At 32.7% G+C, this 18,483-nt stretch overlaps 1 protein-coding gene across 1 annotated transcript; it reads right to left on the reverse strand.

The window, feature by feature from the left end:
* Positions 1-10,843: 10,843 nt before the first annotated feature.
* Positions 10,844-15,850, reverse strand: LOC112416620 (serine carboxypeptidase-like 20). Its single transcript, XM_024770878.2, has 14 exons — positions 15,720-15,850; positions 15,114-15,259; positions 14,801-14,877; positions 14,385-14,510; positions 14,042-14,144; positions 13,921-13,958; positions 13,744-13,845; positions 13,472-13,552; positions 13,089-13,328; positions 12,764-12,829; positions 12,539-12,660; positions 12,136-12,249; positions 11,018-11,063; positions 10,844-10,939 (listed from the first exon to the last, which is right to left on the reverse strand). The coding sequence occupies exons 1-14, from the start codon at positions 15,848-15,850 to the stop codon at positions 10,856-10,858; spliced, it is 1,476 nt and encodes a 491-aa protein (XP_024626646.1). The 3' UTR covers positions 10,844-10,855.
* Between the last annotated feature and the right edge of the window lie 2,633 nt (positions 15,851-18,483).

An 18,483-nucleotide genomic window follows, 5' to 3' on the forward strand; every position in this document is an offset into this window, starting at 1 on the left:
TTATAAGTTTCTAATAAAATGACCATTATTAAACATGGTTTTTCTGTCACACAAGCTTATATAAGTTATAAGTTAGTTTATTGGTCTTATCAAACAGACCATATGGACATTTTAATTTAGTCCCGACCTAGTGTCTCAAATTAACAAATCATCATCGGTTTAGTCTCTGAACTATCAACATCTTATCAATTTAATCCTTTAACTATACAAATATATTAAATAGTCCTAAAATTATATTAAATTCATCTTCTTTTTTTAATATATGAAATTCATCTATTTAGTCCCTAGCATTAAGATAGGTGGGACCAAATGGATTGATTTACATATACTTTAATGACTTAATTGACGGATTTTGTATAGTGTAAGGACTATTTGAAATATATTTATAGTTTATGGACTAAATTGAAGGTCCATAAATGTCATCAAGTCTCATTGTTTTGTATTTATAATAACATGTTGCAGTAAGAATGAATCTATGAATGATGAATGTTTAATATGTTGGTTAGCATGATGTGGTTGATTGCTCGTCTTCTATGTAAATTGTGTTTTGAGAAACGATGTTGCTCCTTGTGGTGATAATTGTTGATGATAAATATGATGATGACTCTTTTGTTAATTATGACTTGTTGTTTGTATGAATGTAAATACTTAATAATGCAAATGGTGGTGTTTGGTGAAGATATTATATGATGGTGTAAATTATATAATATAGTTTTGTGATTTGTGCATTGTCGGGTCCTTAATTGAAAGTTCATGCATTCATAGTCACATTGAGTTTTTTGGTGAAGAATGTAATTGGTGGTGTTTATTACATTAGTTTGTGAAGAACGTAATTGGTGATGTTTATTATATTAGTGGACTCATACTAAAATTATTTAGTACATTGCATGCACTTGAAGTTGGTGAAATGTGTCATACTTGAATATGTGACGTGATGAATATGTGCATTGGTGAAATTTGGTGAATGTTGTGATTACGTGAAATTATGGACTTGTATATATTACTTGGGCTAAAATATGGTTTTAGTCCCTGCAAATATGCCTCGTTTTGGTTTTCGTCCCTGTAAAAACAAAATATTTTGCAGGGACCAAAAACTACAAAATTGGTTCAGTTATAATGTGCCACGTATGCAAATTATCACAAACGTGGGGTCAGGGACTATTTTCAAAAACAAAAAATTTTGCAGGGACCAAAAACAATTTTTTTTACAGGGACTAAAACCAAAACGAGGCATATTTGCAGGGACTAAAACCATATTTTAGCCTATTACTTGTTGTGCAATGATAGAAGTATGATAATGTTCATTTGGAGTTAGAATTCTAGGAATGTTGAATATGTATATGTGAATTTATTTAAAATCCTTGAATGCTTTACTTGATAATAATTTATTACGTGGAATATTATCTAACCCTCAGTGGTCGTTTGGTTGATCGCCTGCCTATTTGTATGAATGGGTAGACGGCGTGTAAGACTGATTTTGTTTATTACTTGTGAATTGCTTGAGGACTAGCTTGGATGCTACCTCCATTTACCTTTTGCTCGAAGTCTAATTGGGCTCTGATTAGGGTGTTGGGCATTTATGTTTATTGTCATTTATCCATTGTTGAATTTTTATTCGATGAGACTATGGTTATGTATTTGAAACCTGAGACATGGCGTTGAATTTTATTGTTCATGTATTGAGGATTATTATATGTTGTTGAGATATTTTTGTATGATGATGTTCCGCTACGAGTTTTGAAAACATATTTATGCATGTTTTGAGAAAACAAAGTCATGACATCTTGAGCTCGTGTGATTTAATAGAATTAATTGCATGATTTATTGCATATGAAGTTTAGCGTGTTACAGGTGGTGTCGGAACGAGAGCACTGGTGAAGGGGATTGATGAGAGGAGAAAGACAACAATGAAAGTGAAAAAGACACAAATGTATTTTTTATGTTTCATTGGCAATGAGAGATAGTAGGCAGAGATGAGAGTGTTTCAAAAAGAGTTGTCTTGAAAATGAAAACATTGTAAGGTAAAAGAAGAAATGTGGATGCCTTCGTTGCATTGGAAAAAGAAAACGTGTAACAACCTAAAAAATGATGGGAGGAAAATAACAAATACAAATTTGAAATAGTTGGAGGAAAATATTTTAGGGTTTAAGAGATTAGCATTAAATGACACATGAAATCTTAATATATAATACTAAGGTTCACAATGCATGCTCCATTTGTCTAAAACCTAAATCCTTGAGCAGCAATTCCCTCACCCTAATCTATTTAATTCTGATTTTTAAGTTCTAAATTTAACTTTAGTGGATAATTATGATTGAAATGTACACAGCCACAGTCTGTTGGTTTTCTCCATTCTGCAATGAACTCCTTGCCGTTGTCATTTTGCTCTCCTTTATAAACAGCATATCAGGATTTGTCTTTCCACCATCTCCGAACCCTCCTGCGCAGACATGGCTTTCCACCATAACAACGTGGCGATGCTCTCTTACAGCATGTTGATTGGCATGTATGCACAAACTTTTCTTAAAAATTTCCTTATTTTTACGGTTGAAGCATGATATTTGGTGTGTCGTTTTTTTGCAGCACCACTTGATCCCAATCCAGTGACAGAAAAGGATAGGAGGATCAACGAGCTACGCCTTAAGTATAGGACATACATGGTTGAAGTTGACGTTGAATATGTGTGTGGTTTTGTTATGGTATGTTCTCCTTCCATCTGTTATTCTTTTTTAAAACCCTAACAACGTTTTTTGTTTCCATAGGGTGCTATTATGCTGCCGATGATGTTTTCCCATGATTTTGGAGACCAGATCCAAAATTATTACTACTAAGAAAAACTATTACTACCAGGGCCTATGAATTTTAATAATCGATATCTAAGAAAAATTTGACACATTGCTACTATAAAGTGTACACCAAAAAAAACATTACTACTATAAAGTGGATTTTTGGTGTTTGACAAAAAAATTAATTTTAATATTATTTATAAAAGTTGGGTAATCATTCATATATTGGTTTCGTAAAAGAAAAAACTAATTTTTTATATGTATGATGTTTGTGACTGTTCCCTTTCTAATACAGATGATAAATCAACATGTGTGTAGGTTGGAATTGATAAAGATCATTTTCTCATGATTGATTGAAAAGATATCAATGGACTTAGCAGTTATTTTGATGGAATATCAATTGCTATAACTACTGTTAAGTCTAATTATTGAGACTTTTCACTCTCAATGGGAAGAGCGTTTCTCATTCATGCTAAAGCTGCGCCCAACACTAAAAAAAACGGATATTGCAAATGACTGTTTGGTTGGGTAGTGGGATTTTAATGAGATACCACAAATTGTGCTGTATATATAGGCCAAGGATCATCACTCTATTATTCACGTATTCACTAAACATTGAAATCACGATTCTAGGTGAAACTCTTCCTTAGGGCGCTTGCTACCACCATGGCTCCACTCATCACTCCTGCTGCCGCCATTGTTGCTGGAAAGATCAACATCAAACTTCGAGTTCGTGTCATCCATGTTTGGACCGTGTCTGAGTTCAACAACCCAAATGAGGATAACTCTATTCACATGCTATTGCTTGATGACAAGGTTGGTTTTTGGAAATTATATTATGTGGTCTTATATTTTGAAAATTATATTTGGCTCAAGTTGTCTTATGTTTCACCTTTGTTTAATTTGAAAAAACAGTTTGGAAAGATACAAGCATCTGCTAAGAAACATTTGGTGTCAAGGATAAGGTCAAACGTAGAAGAGGGATCTACATACGACATTGAAAATGTTTTGGTGACTAAAAACGATCCTAAGTATCAGGTTACCCAACATAGGTTCAAGCTAAACCTTATAGACAAGACAAAGTTCTTTAAAATTGATGCAACTACTATTCCTTTAAATCATTTCGATTTTATGCCTTTCAATGAAATATTGGAAGCAGAGAGGGAGGAAAAGGTTGTCGGTGAGTGTCTATACTTGGAGTAATATATTGAGCATATAGATATTACAACTGACAGTAAATGATGTTATTTTCATTTGTTCTTGCATATTGTTTTTTTTTACCGTAGACATTTTACCGTAAATCCATTACGCGCAGATGTGATTGGATAAGTCGTTGAGAGAGATGAATTGAAAGAGAAGGATGTCAATGGTCGTAGGAGTAAGATAATGGATCTTACCCTACAAGATTCTGAGTACGTGATTTAAAAATGACTCAATGTTTTATGTTATCAAATTTTATTGAGTTATATTAACCAAGTGATATGTGTGTTTCAGAAGTAGGAGAGTTCATTGCACTTTGTGGGCTAACTATGCTGAGAGGATGAATTCATTCCTGGCAGCTCATGATCCATCATCACCTGTCGTTGTTTTGATCCAACAATGCAAGCTAAAAAAATACCAAGGGATCATGGACGTTTCCAATGAATTCAAATCTAAGTAATATAATTACAATTTGTCATATTTTGTTTTTTCATTCTTTAAAATTATTACTGGACTTTAGTCTTCTAACTGACCTCTGCCATTGGTTGCTAACCAGAATTGATGGTGGAGATGTACAAGTGTCCCAATCTATAAGTCATAATACAACTTCAACAGTTGTCTCTTTGGTTGATGATATGCTTCAGACTAAGAGAATGACAATTGAGGACTTAATAGAGGCAACTGAGGTATACTATGTGACACTGTATGAATTGAAGTGAGATTTGTTAAATGCACCATTTTATCTTTTTTTATTGTTTCAGCAATGTCAAGGGATTGTTCTCGCTACAATTTGTGGGATCGAATCAGAATACAGTTGGTATTACCAGGCATGTACAAAGTGCGTAGGAAGAGTGAGAACTGTTGCAAGTCGTTTGTATTGTGGAAAGTGTAACACTGGAAGGAACGCAGTGGCAAGGTAATTAAAATCACACAAAAAAAAAATACAATTGTCTATAAATATGATTATCAATTCGTGCTCAATTGTTTGTGATGTTGTTTTTCAATTAATTTATCAAATGTTGCATATTCCGAAATAGGTTCAAATTGCATGTTCAAGTCATTGATAACACTGGATCAACAAGCTTTATACTATTTGACCGTAACGTTTCAAAATATGTGAACGGAACTATACAAGACATGATTGATGCTCAGGTAAGTTTTCTTAGTGTCTTGCAAACTTCCATAAAACGGTTACAACCATGGTTATGATAGAGTTTTCCATTTATGTGCATTTTCTGTTTCAAATGAGTTATATTAATTACATGTGTTATGTCAATCAGCCCAACAATTCGTCTGATTATCCGTCAGATCTTGACTCCTTTGTTGGAAAGCAAATGTTGTTCAAAGTAGAGGTCAGTGATGGTAATCTACTTCACAATTGGCGCAATTATGTTGTCAAGAGAACAACTGCTGAAGAGGATGTGATCAATCAATTTGTTGTTTTCCATAATATAAAGGTATATTAATCAACAACATCCCCCGTTAATTATTTGTGAGTTGAATGATTTCTTTCTTATAGTTTTTGTTTGCACCTTCAGATTTCTGATAATGAAGATGTAGCAAATGAGACGCTAGATGAGGTGTGAAATAAATTCTTTCCATAAAGTTTATTTGATATTCCATGCGACACGTGATCTGATTAAATATAAATTTCCTTATGTTAATATCATTTTTTATTACAGAATCTAGATAACGTTTGTGCTGGTTCATCCAATACCGTGGTTAATCTTATGGATGCTATGGATTCTGTGGCTAATAACAATGACAAGGAGAAAGAATTTGATACTACACCTTGCATCAAAGTGTCTGGAAAGAATTCTACTGGAACAATTTTGTTGGATTCGACCCCGTCTGCTGATGCTGGAGATGTCTCTGCTACTAAGCTTGTCAAGCTCAAATCTGTTGTGTCTGGAAAAAGGTCTGATGGAACAGGTTTGTTGATTCGACCCCGTCTACTGATGCTGGAGATTTCTCTGCTACAAAGTCTGTCAAGCTCAAATCTGTTAAGATTGAGCCAAAGAACTGAAATTTAGAGGATCTATAATAAGTCATTGGCCAGTCAACGTCAACTTCAACCATGTATAGGAGATTGCAAGGAATTCCTTAATCGTTGATAACTACCTGCTCTAACTTTCCCAAAAAGTTTGCATTTTTTAATATCCTTTATCAACATGTTTAGCTTTATCTTGAATATCCGACTGACCAAATCAGGTCTATCTTCAGGCCTTAACCCGTGCTTTTTCAAAAAATCCACCAACTCCGGCCATTTGTGATTGCACGTAAATGTAATGAAAAGATCAGGATATCCCACCCATGCACAAATTGCCATGGGATCTTGATAGTTTTGTATCATGTAGCTTGCTCTGAAACACCCAGTTTTCCCAACTTAAAAATTTCAAAACATTAATCAGAGTAATCAACACATAAACGAAATGCTACACTTCTAAAATCATAAATGAGATAATTAACTAATTATCCTTCAACATAAATCAATTCCAAAACATTGCAGCGGATTAAGTTCATCAACATAAAATAAGTCTTGGCACGCATGCCTTATCAAAACATCTCATAAATTCAGTTAAACAACTTAATCATAAATCAAATACGTAAATGAACAGAAAATAGCCACAAAAGATCCCATCCTGTTACGTATCAGAGCAACCTAAGGACTCAGTGAGGGATAACCACTCACGACAGCAAAGCAGCGGCAACTACTCTCGATCACCTGCAAGTTACTCATACGAAGAGCAACATTTCCAAGCAGAAGGGGTGAGATTTCACAAAACAATAATATTAAACATATAATTCAACAATTATATTTAACAACATGAAAACATCATAATATTCATCATAGATAATAATATATCATTTATCACTTCATCAATATTTCATATAAAGAATCACAACTTCAATCAACTTGGCAACTTAACATCTTTGACTTGACAAATGCAACTATGCAACTTAGACCTCTTATATGCATGTGGTACCAATCCAGAGCATCAAGCCCTCAACGTAATAAGTATTAATATACTTCCAGGGCATCAAGCCCCCAACATAATTGAGCTAAAGCTCTAGGGCATCAAGCCCCCAACGTGGTGAGCAAAAGGCTCCAGGGCATCAAGCCCCCAACAATGAATGCTAATGCATGAACACAACAACTTAACTTCTTATAAACAACAACCTCTTATAAGTCCAATAATTCGGAACATCATCATCATCAACTTAGACCGACTCATGCAGCTTAGTTAAATAACAAACAGCAACATAAGCAGTATGGAAATCATCATGATATAACAATATCGAATGCAAATCAACAACATCTCAAATATCAACATAATTCATATAATGTATATACAATTATATACCATTAACAACAACATTAGATCATATTAAATCAGGCTTACTGAAACAACAACAGCAAGATAAACAACTTAGTTTCTAACCTCTAAGATCAACTCATATCAACTTGTGCGACAAAGATCGCATTATCCTAAACAAGGCATTTTGTAACTAGTCAATTCGCGAGGCGAGGGCCTCTAGTCGCCATGGCGAGTTCAGGTATAACTCCCACAAGTTCGTTCTTAAACTATTTTAGGTTCAATCTCAAATCTTTCATAATCATTATTAGACATGTTCAGGCACTCAAAAACATCTAAGGATCAACTCAAAAGTCAAAATTACGAAATCTGGATAGCTCTCTGGTCATGCTCGCTATGGTGAGTTCATCTGTTCGCTATGACGAGCTTCGAAGTGCAATTCGCGAGGCGAGGGACAATTGCTCGCGAGGCAAGCGATGAACTTCATCACTCGCGAGGCGAGGATCATCGTTCGCGAGGGCGAGCAATGAATGTTGGCTCGGGCAGAAGTGCAGTTTTCACGAAAATTCACTATTTCACATGGTTTTAATCCTAACATTGATTCCAGAATTCATCCTACATATTATCTAAGGTCTAGGAACAGTTTCTACATCAATCTAACAAATTTCCACCGTTTAATCAATAATTCTACATTTTTGACCTAGTTTTCAATTCCTCTAAAACTCATCCTACATCATGGTAAATCTAACCATTGAATCACATACTTAATAGAATTGCAAAGTTAGTCTCACCCTTACCTTAATACTCAAAATCGCAGCACTCTAGGTCTCTTACTGTTCTCTTGGCTTTTTCTCCCTTTTCTCCAAAAACTGGTCGTACGTACGTTATGTTTTTCTAACTAGGTCTTTCCTATTTATATCTCGTCCATCTATCTTATCTTATTTCTCTTTCTCCCCCAAAACTCTCTAAAATCTCAAAACAACCCCTAAACTCAATAATTATTTTATTTTCAAATCTTATTTTATTAAACAATAAAATAAGTCACAACTCCTCATAAAATCACCTCAATCATATAAACCTCTTAAATCACACATATATCATATAAATATAATATAAACTCATCTTAATAACTTCTAGACTCAATTAAATAATTAAATAATTCAAAGAGGGCGTTACATGCTCCTCCCACAAACCTTGACGGGAGAACAACTCTTTTACCTGCAGTGGCTGGACTTGTTTCTCCCCTGAGTACTGCTTCATACAAACCCTTATACATATCAGCCCTAACTTCATTTTGGTGATCTCTATACCACTTCAATCACCAAGACTCTATCATACTGTATGCATCAACCAAAAACTGTTGGAAAAGCCGCCTACAGAAAACCAAGTGTGAAAACGACAGATCTCTTTGCTGTATTTTATAAGCAAACCACTCTTTCATAGAAACAAACGGTCGTTTTATAGCTGACTTGGTATGAGTATCACTGAATTTTATGTCCCTTCGGAAGCCATCTTCTCCCCTAGAAAATATCAACGGATATTGCAAAGGCAAGTATGATGTTTCAAACACAAATATGCGTTTTAGGAGACCGGATTATTCTTCGACTACAATATCTCTGTCGAAATCGGCTGAATCATAATCGCCAACAACTAATGCGGAAACTTCGGATGCAGTCGGTATGTTGTATCTTCGCCCATCATAACCTCTTTTCCCTAAAATCCGCAATTTAATTTCAGGGGCATCGTTTTGTAGCAATTTATCTCGAGCTAGTCTACATGATTTGGCAAACGAATTGATGTTGTCCAACATGTTCCTTAATTCCTCCACAATGGCGGACTTTAGCGAGTGCCTATCATCCTCCATCCTAAATAAGAAGAAGGCAAACTATAACAATAAGATTTCAAAGTTATTGGTGAATACTTGACTGCAGAGAACAATAGAGAGGCATACTATAAATTGAAAAAATTGCTATTATACAAAGATATTACCCAACAGCAGCCATCCGGTTTTTCAACTCGTTATCTGTGTCGTATATATAGAGCCGTGCAAACTTGGGGCCGTTACCAGGTGTTGGGAGTAAACTCCTTATTCGATTGTAATTTTCTCCGTTTAAGACATATATTGGTGGAGCGTTACCATTATTATTTGTCTTGTCTATGTTCCCACCCATAGATGTAAATGAAAACATACTGTTGAAAGATCGAATGTTTTCAAGAAAGAATTTGCTTTTCCTGTCTTTCTTGTGATACAAATCATATAATCCTTTAGGTGGTCGCTTGAATGGTGCAATTTCTATCCTCCCTTGCATACAATACATTGAAAATTCAGGATTTGAAGTGTGCCATGATTTACAACTTAATCTTATTTCCACTTATTCCACTAAACTCTTCTAAATTCTAAAACAGCCCCCACAACTTAATCTTATTTTATTTTCAAATCTTATTCTATTAAATAATAAAATAAGTCACTTAATAAATCAACAATACATCACATAATCATATAAATCACATAAGTCATATAAATAAACTCTAAACTCAATAAAATAATCAAATAATTAAATAGGATGACACATCTCACATTTCTTATTTCTCACCATTTCTTTTTAATTGATTTGAGACAATGATGACTCTTGAAAAATATTCAGAAATACACTATGACTCTTTCATATGTAAGGATTCAAGCCCACCTCTTAAAGTTTGAAGACGTACATTCTTTACTTTGTCTTCTCCTTTGCAAGAGGTTTGAAGCTTCTTCCATGCCTCGTTCGCGGATGTTGCATTTAAAATTTTCTCAAACTCATATTCATCGAACCAATGCTTGGTAGATGATGAATAGAGCTTTTTTGTCTCTCTTTCTTGAATAGTTTAAAATATCTCTTTTTCATTTAAGTTAAGGAATGTTGTGATTCCTTATAGCCTTTTTGAACAACCTCTAAAACATCATCTGCTCCATGGAGAGCCTTTATTTTGATGCACCAATTATCATAAGTACTCCCCTTAAGAAGTGTAACTTAGACGGATGCCGCACCATTACTCGTTGTTACAATGTAATAATTTCTTCTCAGAACCTAAACTATGATTCCACTTTGTTGGAAAAGGAGAAGGTTATAGTGAGAACTTTCTGAGGAATTTAGGAGGAGGACACTTTGATCTTTGTTTACTTGCTTGTACTTGCTTCTACTAGTTTGGTTTTAAAAATGACAAGTCCCTTCTAGATACATAACAAGCTTTCTAGTTCTAGATACATATTGAGGTTCTAAATTTAGAACATAACAAGCTTTCTAGATACATATATGATCGATGTGATACGCCCTTTGAAATGCATATTGAATCTAATTGTTGTTTATAATTTCTTTTCTAGGTTTAGTCAAAAAGGTTTATAAAAACAATTACTTTTAATCTAAATTCAAATCCATCCATTTTTCCACCCTACCAAATGGCAAAATTACCTCTTATTATGATATTTGTCTAGGGAAATAAAAAACAACAATACATATAACAAGAATATATATGTATCAAATCATATTCCTTTATCTATGATCTCTTTGTTTCTTACACATGCAACCCATTCAGAAATTGTTTGTAAAAATACAATGACTCTTGTGGCTTATATTCCGGAACAGTGTGCCCAGATCCCTGTAGAGATATTCATAATTAGTGAAAAATGTGAGATTTATGTTAATTTGTATTGATATTACATTTTTATGTACATACCTTTATGGTTAGAAATGTGAGATTGTTGGCGTATCTTTGTGTATACCTGCAACAAAATCAAGAAAACTTATGACTCAACCTCTAGTAAGATTAGTCTTTCTCTACATTTCTAACACATTTTTAATTGGTACACTCCAAAAAATTTAAATTGGATGTTAAACTGATCATAATCATGCTCATACATTAAGTTCATTCAACATTATTCAATTAAAGAACAAACAGCTTAGATACTGGGCAACTCGCCTCGCGAGTGCATCTGCTCGCTATGGCGAGCTCAGGAAAAAGGTTACTCGCCGTGGTGAGTACGAGGCGAACGAGAAAAAGGGTGCTCTCGGGAGTTTTGACATTTTTCTCACTAAATCTTCATTTTTAAGCTCCCTATTCATCTTTTTAATCTAAAAATTGTCTCAGCCCTCTCTAAAATCATTCAGGCACTCAAAACTAACCAAATTACATCTTATAACAACAATCTAAAAATCATGATCTCTCCCATTTAATTATTATTTTTTTTTGGTACAAAAGAGGGCAAAGCTGATCAATTTAAACCCATTTAATTATAACATATAAAAGATGAATCTCACACAAGGTGATTCCATTTAATGGATTAAAATATTTGAAAATTCATTATCTGGGATAGAAAAAATATAGAATACTCAACAACTTCATTGTTGATAAACCCTCATTCATAACAAAAATAAACAAAACAATAGTTACTTTATTGTCGTAAAGGTAAATACCATTGACGAACTGCGTGAACAAAGATCGTATTTCATTGTCTTTTTATTTTCGTTTTCTTTTTATACATTTATACTAGTTGTTCCATGATTCCGTTTAATCAATTTTTATTTTTATTTTTGTGAATGAGGGTGGTGTTCTACTTTATGCCCAATATGTTGTCAATTATTCGATATGAATTTTTTTTTAGATTAATTACACGTGAATAGAAGACAAGCAGACAACAAGTTGTGCCGCTCTAAGCCTTTAAAAGCATAAATGTAAAATATTTTAAAGTTCATAATGCAGGTTATTTTATTTATTTTTGAAAGAAAATTTCATAATGTAGGTTATGAAAGTTCATTATATGGGATAATAAAAAGAAGGAATAGCTGAAGAAGTACCCAGCAATTTGATCATTGGTTAACCAAGGCCTCCATTCATCAACAATCTTATATCCAATTGATTTTGTCCAAGCTTCAGTTCCAGTATATGGGACACACATGTCATGATCACCACTGCCACATAAAATAAACCTTTATTAGGCCCTTCTTAAAAACAAAAAAAAATAAATTGAATGGATACATAATACATTGAAGTAAGTAATTGATATGTATATAAATTTTGATAGGGGTGTTTTGATAGCAAAATGTAAAGTAATTATTGTATGGCTAAACTATATATTTAGTCCCTTAAATAATTTATGAGTTTCATTTTAGTCCCTTAAATAATAAAAAGTCTGTATTGGTCGTTTATTAGAGGATCAAAAGTGTAATTTAACCTTATTATAGCAAGATAGAAATGCACCTGTATATTAATGCTCTATAACCCTTGGAAGTAAGTTTCTTGTGGTATTTGATCATACTTCCTGTATCATGTTTGTATTTAATTTGGTCTGTACATAAGGTCCATCCCTTGACCACACTTTTCTGTTTTATTACAATGAACACAATTAGATTCTGTTTGATGGTTAAGATAAAATAAACTATAAATATGAATCAAATAAGATAATTAGACAATGAGAATCCTTACCTCCACAGTGTGAATAGCTCTTCTGACTTGAGGATTGTTTAGCCATACCATAGCAACCTCATCGTCCTAAACATAAAGTTTTATTTTGTTACTTAATTTTTTTTTAAGAACCTAAATTAGCCCACTCAAATTAGCACCTGAGACCTCATGGAGGAGCACACTCTCAGGTCTCAAGCCAATTACCATTAGGCCAACCCAACTGGGTTATTTTGTTACTTAAAATTATACTCCATTAATCAAATAAACAAAAGTCAATTAAAGAGCTAGGAAGTAAAAATAAAATATTGAATTTTAAAGAAGTAAATTAAGTAGAAAAGTAACTTACAATGCAAGGAGGAGCAGTGTCACTATTGCTTACAAGTTCTGGCCAAGATGGCACAAATCCATCTTTTACAATAGCTCTATAGGGCCAAGCACGTCCAAACATTCTTTTCCTTATAGGAAGAGATTTATCAGTCTTACCCAATTGCCTAAAGCTTAATGGCAATTTAGAATTTGATGTTTTATTCTCTCCACCATGATAACATGGTTCCAGAATGTCATATACATTTAATCCCTGAATGTCCTAAGATTTAAAAAAATTAAAATAAGTACCACATAAATCATAAGGTTTTATATGTTGTGAAAAATGTAGTCTAACATAAATCTAGCAATGCCCTAAAAAAAATCATTATTAAATTCCTCAATTGTAGTATATAGTTGAATCACCTTATGAATTTTTTCCAACAAATTGTAGCACTTATCGGTGTATACTACATAGAAAGTCCCATTGCATTCTTTTGTTGACTCCTGTTGTACATACAATTGATTATGTGAAATATGTTAAAAGAATATTCAACAAATCTATAATAAGTTTAAGTTTATGTTTAAAAGTGATAGGATGAAGTTTCAAATTCGCATATATCTAATGTATAGAGTAAGTATACATTAGTTATGTGCGAATGATGAAGTTTTAAATTCGCACGTACAATTGTTTTTACCTTAAAAAGTTTATCTGGGATAAGACCCATTCCATGTGCAAATGAAACAATAGCATTTCCATCAAATACATCATCAGTAACAGGATTTCCAATCAAATAACCCTGCACATTGAAATCATTTCAAATTACAGCCACATATTTGAAAGTATAAAAGTGATCACTTTAAAAACAAAATACCTTGAAATTGAATTTAGGCTTGGTACCAGCTTCAATTCCTAAAGAACATCAAGAAAATGCATCTTAATTATTTTTCTATCATATTCTAATTGAAAAAATTTAGAGCATCATAATTAATTACCTTTCACTATTAAATCAGCAAGAGTAGGCACATAAACTCCAGCATAAGACTCTCCAGAAATGAATAATGGGTTGGCAAGGAACTCAGGATATAATTCAAACCACTAGTTTGTAAGAAGAAAAAATAAATTAAATGAGTGAGCAATAAGCTACTCTGGTATGAGCAAGTCTTACTTAAACATAAATACAAATGAAAAAAATTAAGTTAAAAAATCTAGTTTTATATTTAACTTTGAAAATGAGAAATAAATAAGGATTTTTTTTCTTATAAGACTACAAACTTAAAAAGAAGTGAAGGAAGTAAAATGAAAATATTTTGTCAAAGTCTCCAACATTTTTCTTACCTTTAGGAGAAAAGTATATGTATCAGATGCGGTCTTTACATCTCCAGCAGACTTATAATCAGATAAATTTTTTGAGTATGAAAACCCTACTCCAGCAGGAGAGTCCAAATATATAATGTTGGAAACCTATAATGCAAACCACAAGAAGACACAATCAAGACTTATGAAACACGAATACTTCTCAGAGTAGGTGTGTCCATGTGTCGGACACGACACATGTCTGAAATAGACACGACACTGACACATATAATTACACTGAATTATGTAATTTTTTTAAATTATTAGTAGTGTCAGAATGTCAGTGTCCGTGTCGTTTCTGATGGTCGTGTTTGTATCCGTGTTTGAAATAGACAGTCATTGTTACATGTGTAAAATAATTCAAATTTATTTTTCTCCAAAGATTAAAAAATCCAAACCTTTGACCAGCTGTATGGATTTGGTTTCAACTTAGGCAAGGTTCCCTTGGTCTTAGGTTTTTCAAAATTAAAAGGACCTGAAACACCACATCAATTGGAATATTGTTTCAATATTATATTACATATTTAGATTATTGAAATTAAATGAGACCCTTCAACAATTTCAATTGACACATCTAGTTGAATATTTTGCTCACACATGTTAGGACTTGGGCTTAAATTAAAATAATCTCGCAATTAATAGATTATACTTAAATTTCATTGAAATTCTTAATAAGATTTTTTTTTTAAATGACAAAATAATTACACTTACCATGCTCATATACGAAGCCATCAAAACTAGAACATCCTGGACCACCATTAAGCCATAGAACCAAAGGGTCCTTGGATGAATTACCTTCTGATTCCACAAAGTAGTAATACAAGTTTCTTCCATGATTTTTATCAACTGTCACATACCTTCAATTTAAAAAAAAAAAAAAGAAAAAAAAAAGGATAATGAACCATACATTTTACAATTACTCCATTTTTAATGGGCTAAAACTTTTTACTACTCCATTCTCGAATATAAGAAGAAAAGAAAATCAAATAAAGTTGATGTAACTTATTAAAAATAAGAATTAGATACATCTACTTTATTTAAATAAAAGGTATATACAATAAACCAATAATTTATTTAGAGAGCTATTTCTCCCATCTTCCCATCCCACACCATATCTAAAATATAAATTTCTTTCGGATACTCTGTTTCGGATGGACAAAAACACATTGTTGTTTTCACTTCTAGCACGATGCATCCGAAGAAAATCAATCATGTATTTTGTATCCGTATGTAACAGTGTATCCGAAAGGAATTGGTTTTTAAGAAGTAATTGGGAACCTAATATTTCAAAATAGTTGTGGAAATAGAATATATTACCCGGCATAGTGCTTGGAAGGTAGAGATCCATTGAAGCCTGGAAGGTGGGTTATAAGAGATCCTTTAGGTGCTGAATGTGTCAACACAAAGGTTAGAGAAATGTGAAGCAACACCAAGTAGAAATTTGCCATTTTGCTATGCTAGTACACAAGTATAGAAGGGACAATATAAGCACAATTTGGACCTCACTATTTTATATGCATAGCAATAAAATATTTCTAAAGGAAAAAAAATATATTTCTAAAGAACATTACAACCTGAAGACTATTTTATTGATGAAATATCCATAGGGATTGACTAAAATTAATTACAAGATCATGCATCACAGGAAAAGTGGAATTTAATTTATTACTGTTACATAAAATTTAAATAATTCAAACGTTTAAGCACAAAAATAATATATAAATAAGTTTCTTTTAATGTGGTCTATATTTTGAGAATAAATAAATCAAAAAAAGAAAGACATATTTATTTAGAATAATGCCCGATATGTTTTCTTGACTAAAATAAATGACCAACAAACAGATATACATGGGTTAATTTACACCTACCGAAAAACACTATATAGTAAATTAACGTCCAACACTTATGTAATTTATTTTTTTTGAACAAGGCAAAATGAGATATATTAACAAAAGTTTTGTACCATAGCACAAGAAGTGCTAAAGGAAACAAAACAAAGTTCCGATCAAAACAGAAAAGGAAAATAAAAAGAGCAAATCAACCAATCCCCAAACAAGCAAAGGGACGCTGCCACCACATATGATAATCAAATAAAAAACACACATTTTTTTGCTTTCAACCACTGCATAAAATTATTAAGAAGTAAGTTAGCAACCTACTTTCATCATTCGAAGCAGATGACCTTGGGTTGTTGTCTTCCATTTTTATTAGTTTCTTTCAATTTTTTTTTTTTTGAAGGATTTAGTTTATTTCAATTGTGTTTGTTGTTAATTTTTTAATTGTTTTTCTTATACACTATTACATTTTAATTAGTGCAAAAAAACAAAAAGTGAGAAATTAATTAATTTTTTTTTAATAATATTCAACGATAAACATTCATAGTTCATAGCCAACTTCCTTTCAAAAATAAAAACAATTCATGGCCAAGTTGGTATGTTAGAATGATTCTGGTTAATATATATATATATATATATAGGGTCATCCTTGTGAAATAGCTAGGCTCTCTTTTTAAAATAGGCCCCTAATAAAATAAAACGTAATTTTTTTGTGTAGCTAAATTTCATTAAAAAAAATCAGAATTAGAAGAACTTCTAAACATGAAAGGAATTAAAAAAAATTAAGTGAAAGAGGTGAAATTTATCAAACGGTGTCGTTTGAATTTGTCACTTTTCTGTTGTGTAAAAGGGTAAAACGAATGGTTAATGCGAAGAAAAAAAAATAATTGTTGTGATTCTTTCAATGAAATAGCTTTCCAAATTGATTGATTAAGTGATTATACAAATTAGGGGTGGTTTGATAGGATCCGATTTATGTACAAAAAGGAAAACTAGAGTCTAGAAAAAACTCAAACATGTACTAAAGAAAGAAAAGGATATAACATATATATTTTTTATTTAAGTGGGGGTGGGTATTAGATTTAATTTTTCGTTAGAGGCCCGTAACATTTGGAGGCCCGGCCTGGTTGAGCATCTTGCACACGGAAATTTTACCATACACCCCTACATCTATACTTTCACCCCAACATTTTACACAAACTTCCTATTATACCCTCCTATATAAACATAAGAGCATCCAAATTAATTATATTTTTCTCAATTTTTTCAAGCTTTCCGGTTTGCTACGGATCTTCTTCCTTTTCTTCCCTAGAAACCCAATGGTATTTCAACATTCATCATTCGTTTTTCTTTTCGATTTCTACTTTTCATGTAACAATCTTTTTGAATCTCTCATTTTCTGTTTGTTCATAATCATATTTATTATCTATTAAATCTAATTATTTTCCAATTCCAATTCTCATAAACTCTTAATTTCTTCTCTTATTTTCATTTGATTTCTCTTTTAAAATTATCCATTCATATCAAAACAAAATCTGCCGGAATAATATTCAGATTTCATTATGAATATGGTAAAATTCATTCACGCTTTTTTTTTTCAGTTTTTACAATCCACTCACTCACTCTTCAATTGAATTGATCGGAGGATTGAAAAAAAAGAGGCTCCCCTTTTTTGCTTGCTATCAACAGAACATGTAATTCTAATTTGAAAAGTGGAAAACAACTTTTGGGTTTTTCTGTGTCTTTCATTAATTGAAAAAGGCAAACAATGTAACTGCTTATAAGTTTGTGTTTGGAAACGCTCAAGCTTGGTGTCCAGTTTACCTTTTCGTTCGGAAAAAATGGTAGGTAGGGGTGAACTGAAGTTGGAAAATTGGAAAAAGGGCAAAATTGGAATTTTTGGTAAATTGTAGGGGTGAAAGTATAGAGGTAAGGGTATAGGGTAAAATTTCCCTTGCACACCCTCAAGGCCGGACCTATATATATATAAGTTTGCTAACTTAGACCAACAAAATTGAACCGTCATAATATTCTTAAATGCTTAGAAGCCTTCTAGAAGAGCTTAGACGCCCTCTAGAAGGGCTCAGACGCCCTCCATAAGGGCTATTGAGGTCCAGGCGCGTCCTCCTTAGGACGCCGCCTTCCTTAGCTTCCAGAAGCTTATAGAAACCGCCTAAAATACATAAATACCCTTGTTGCTTGGGAGCCAAGCAACCAAAACCCAAGCCCATAGCAGGCTATATATA

The sequence above is a fragment of the Medicago truncatula genome, chromosome 7 (genome assembly GCF_003473485.1).
Source record: "Medicago truncatula cultivar Jemalong A17 chromosome 7, MtrunA17r5.0-ANR, whole genome shotgun sequence".
Taxonomy (NCBI): Eukaryota; Viridiplantae; Streptophyta; class Magnoliopsida; order Fabales; family Fabaceae; genus Medicago; species Medicago truncatula.

What these genes read in the sequence shown, in the direction of transcription:
- LOC112416620 (XM_024770878.2), bottom strand. Translation starts at nt 15,850, where the DNA reads ATGGCAAATTTCTACTTGGTGTTGCTTCACATTTCTCTAACCTTTGTG. An exon ending in GAGCTATTCACACTGTGGAG is followed by an intron (nt 12,661 to 12,763) that starts GTAAGGATTCTC and finishes GTAATAAAACAG; the next exon opens with AAAAGTGTGGTCAAGGGATG. An exon ending in TATAGAGCATTAATATACAG is followed by an intron (nt 12,250 to 12,538) that starts GTGCATTTCTAT and finishes TTTATGTGGCAG; the next exon opens with TGGTGATCATGACATGTGTG.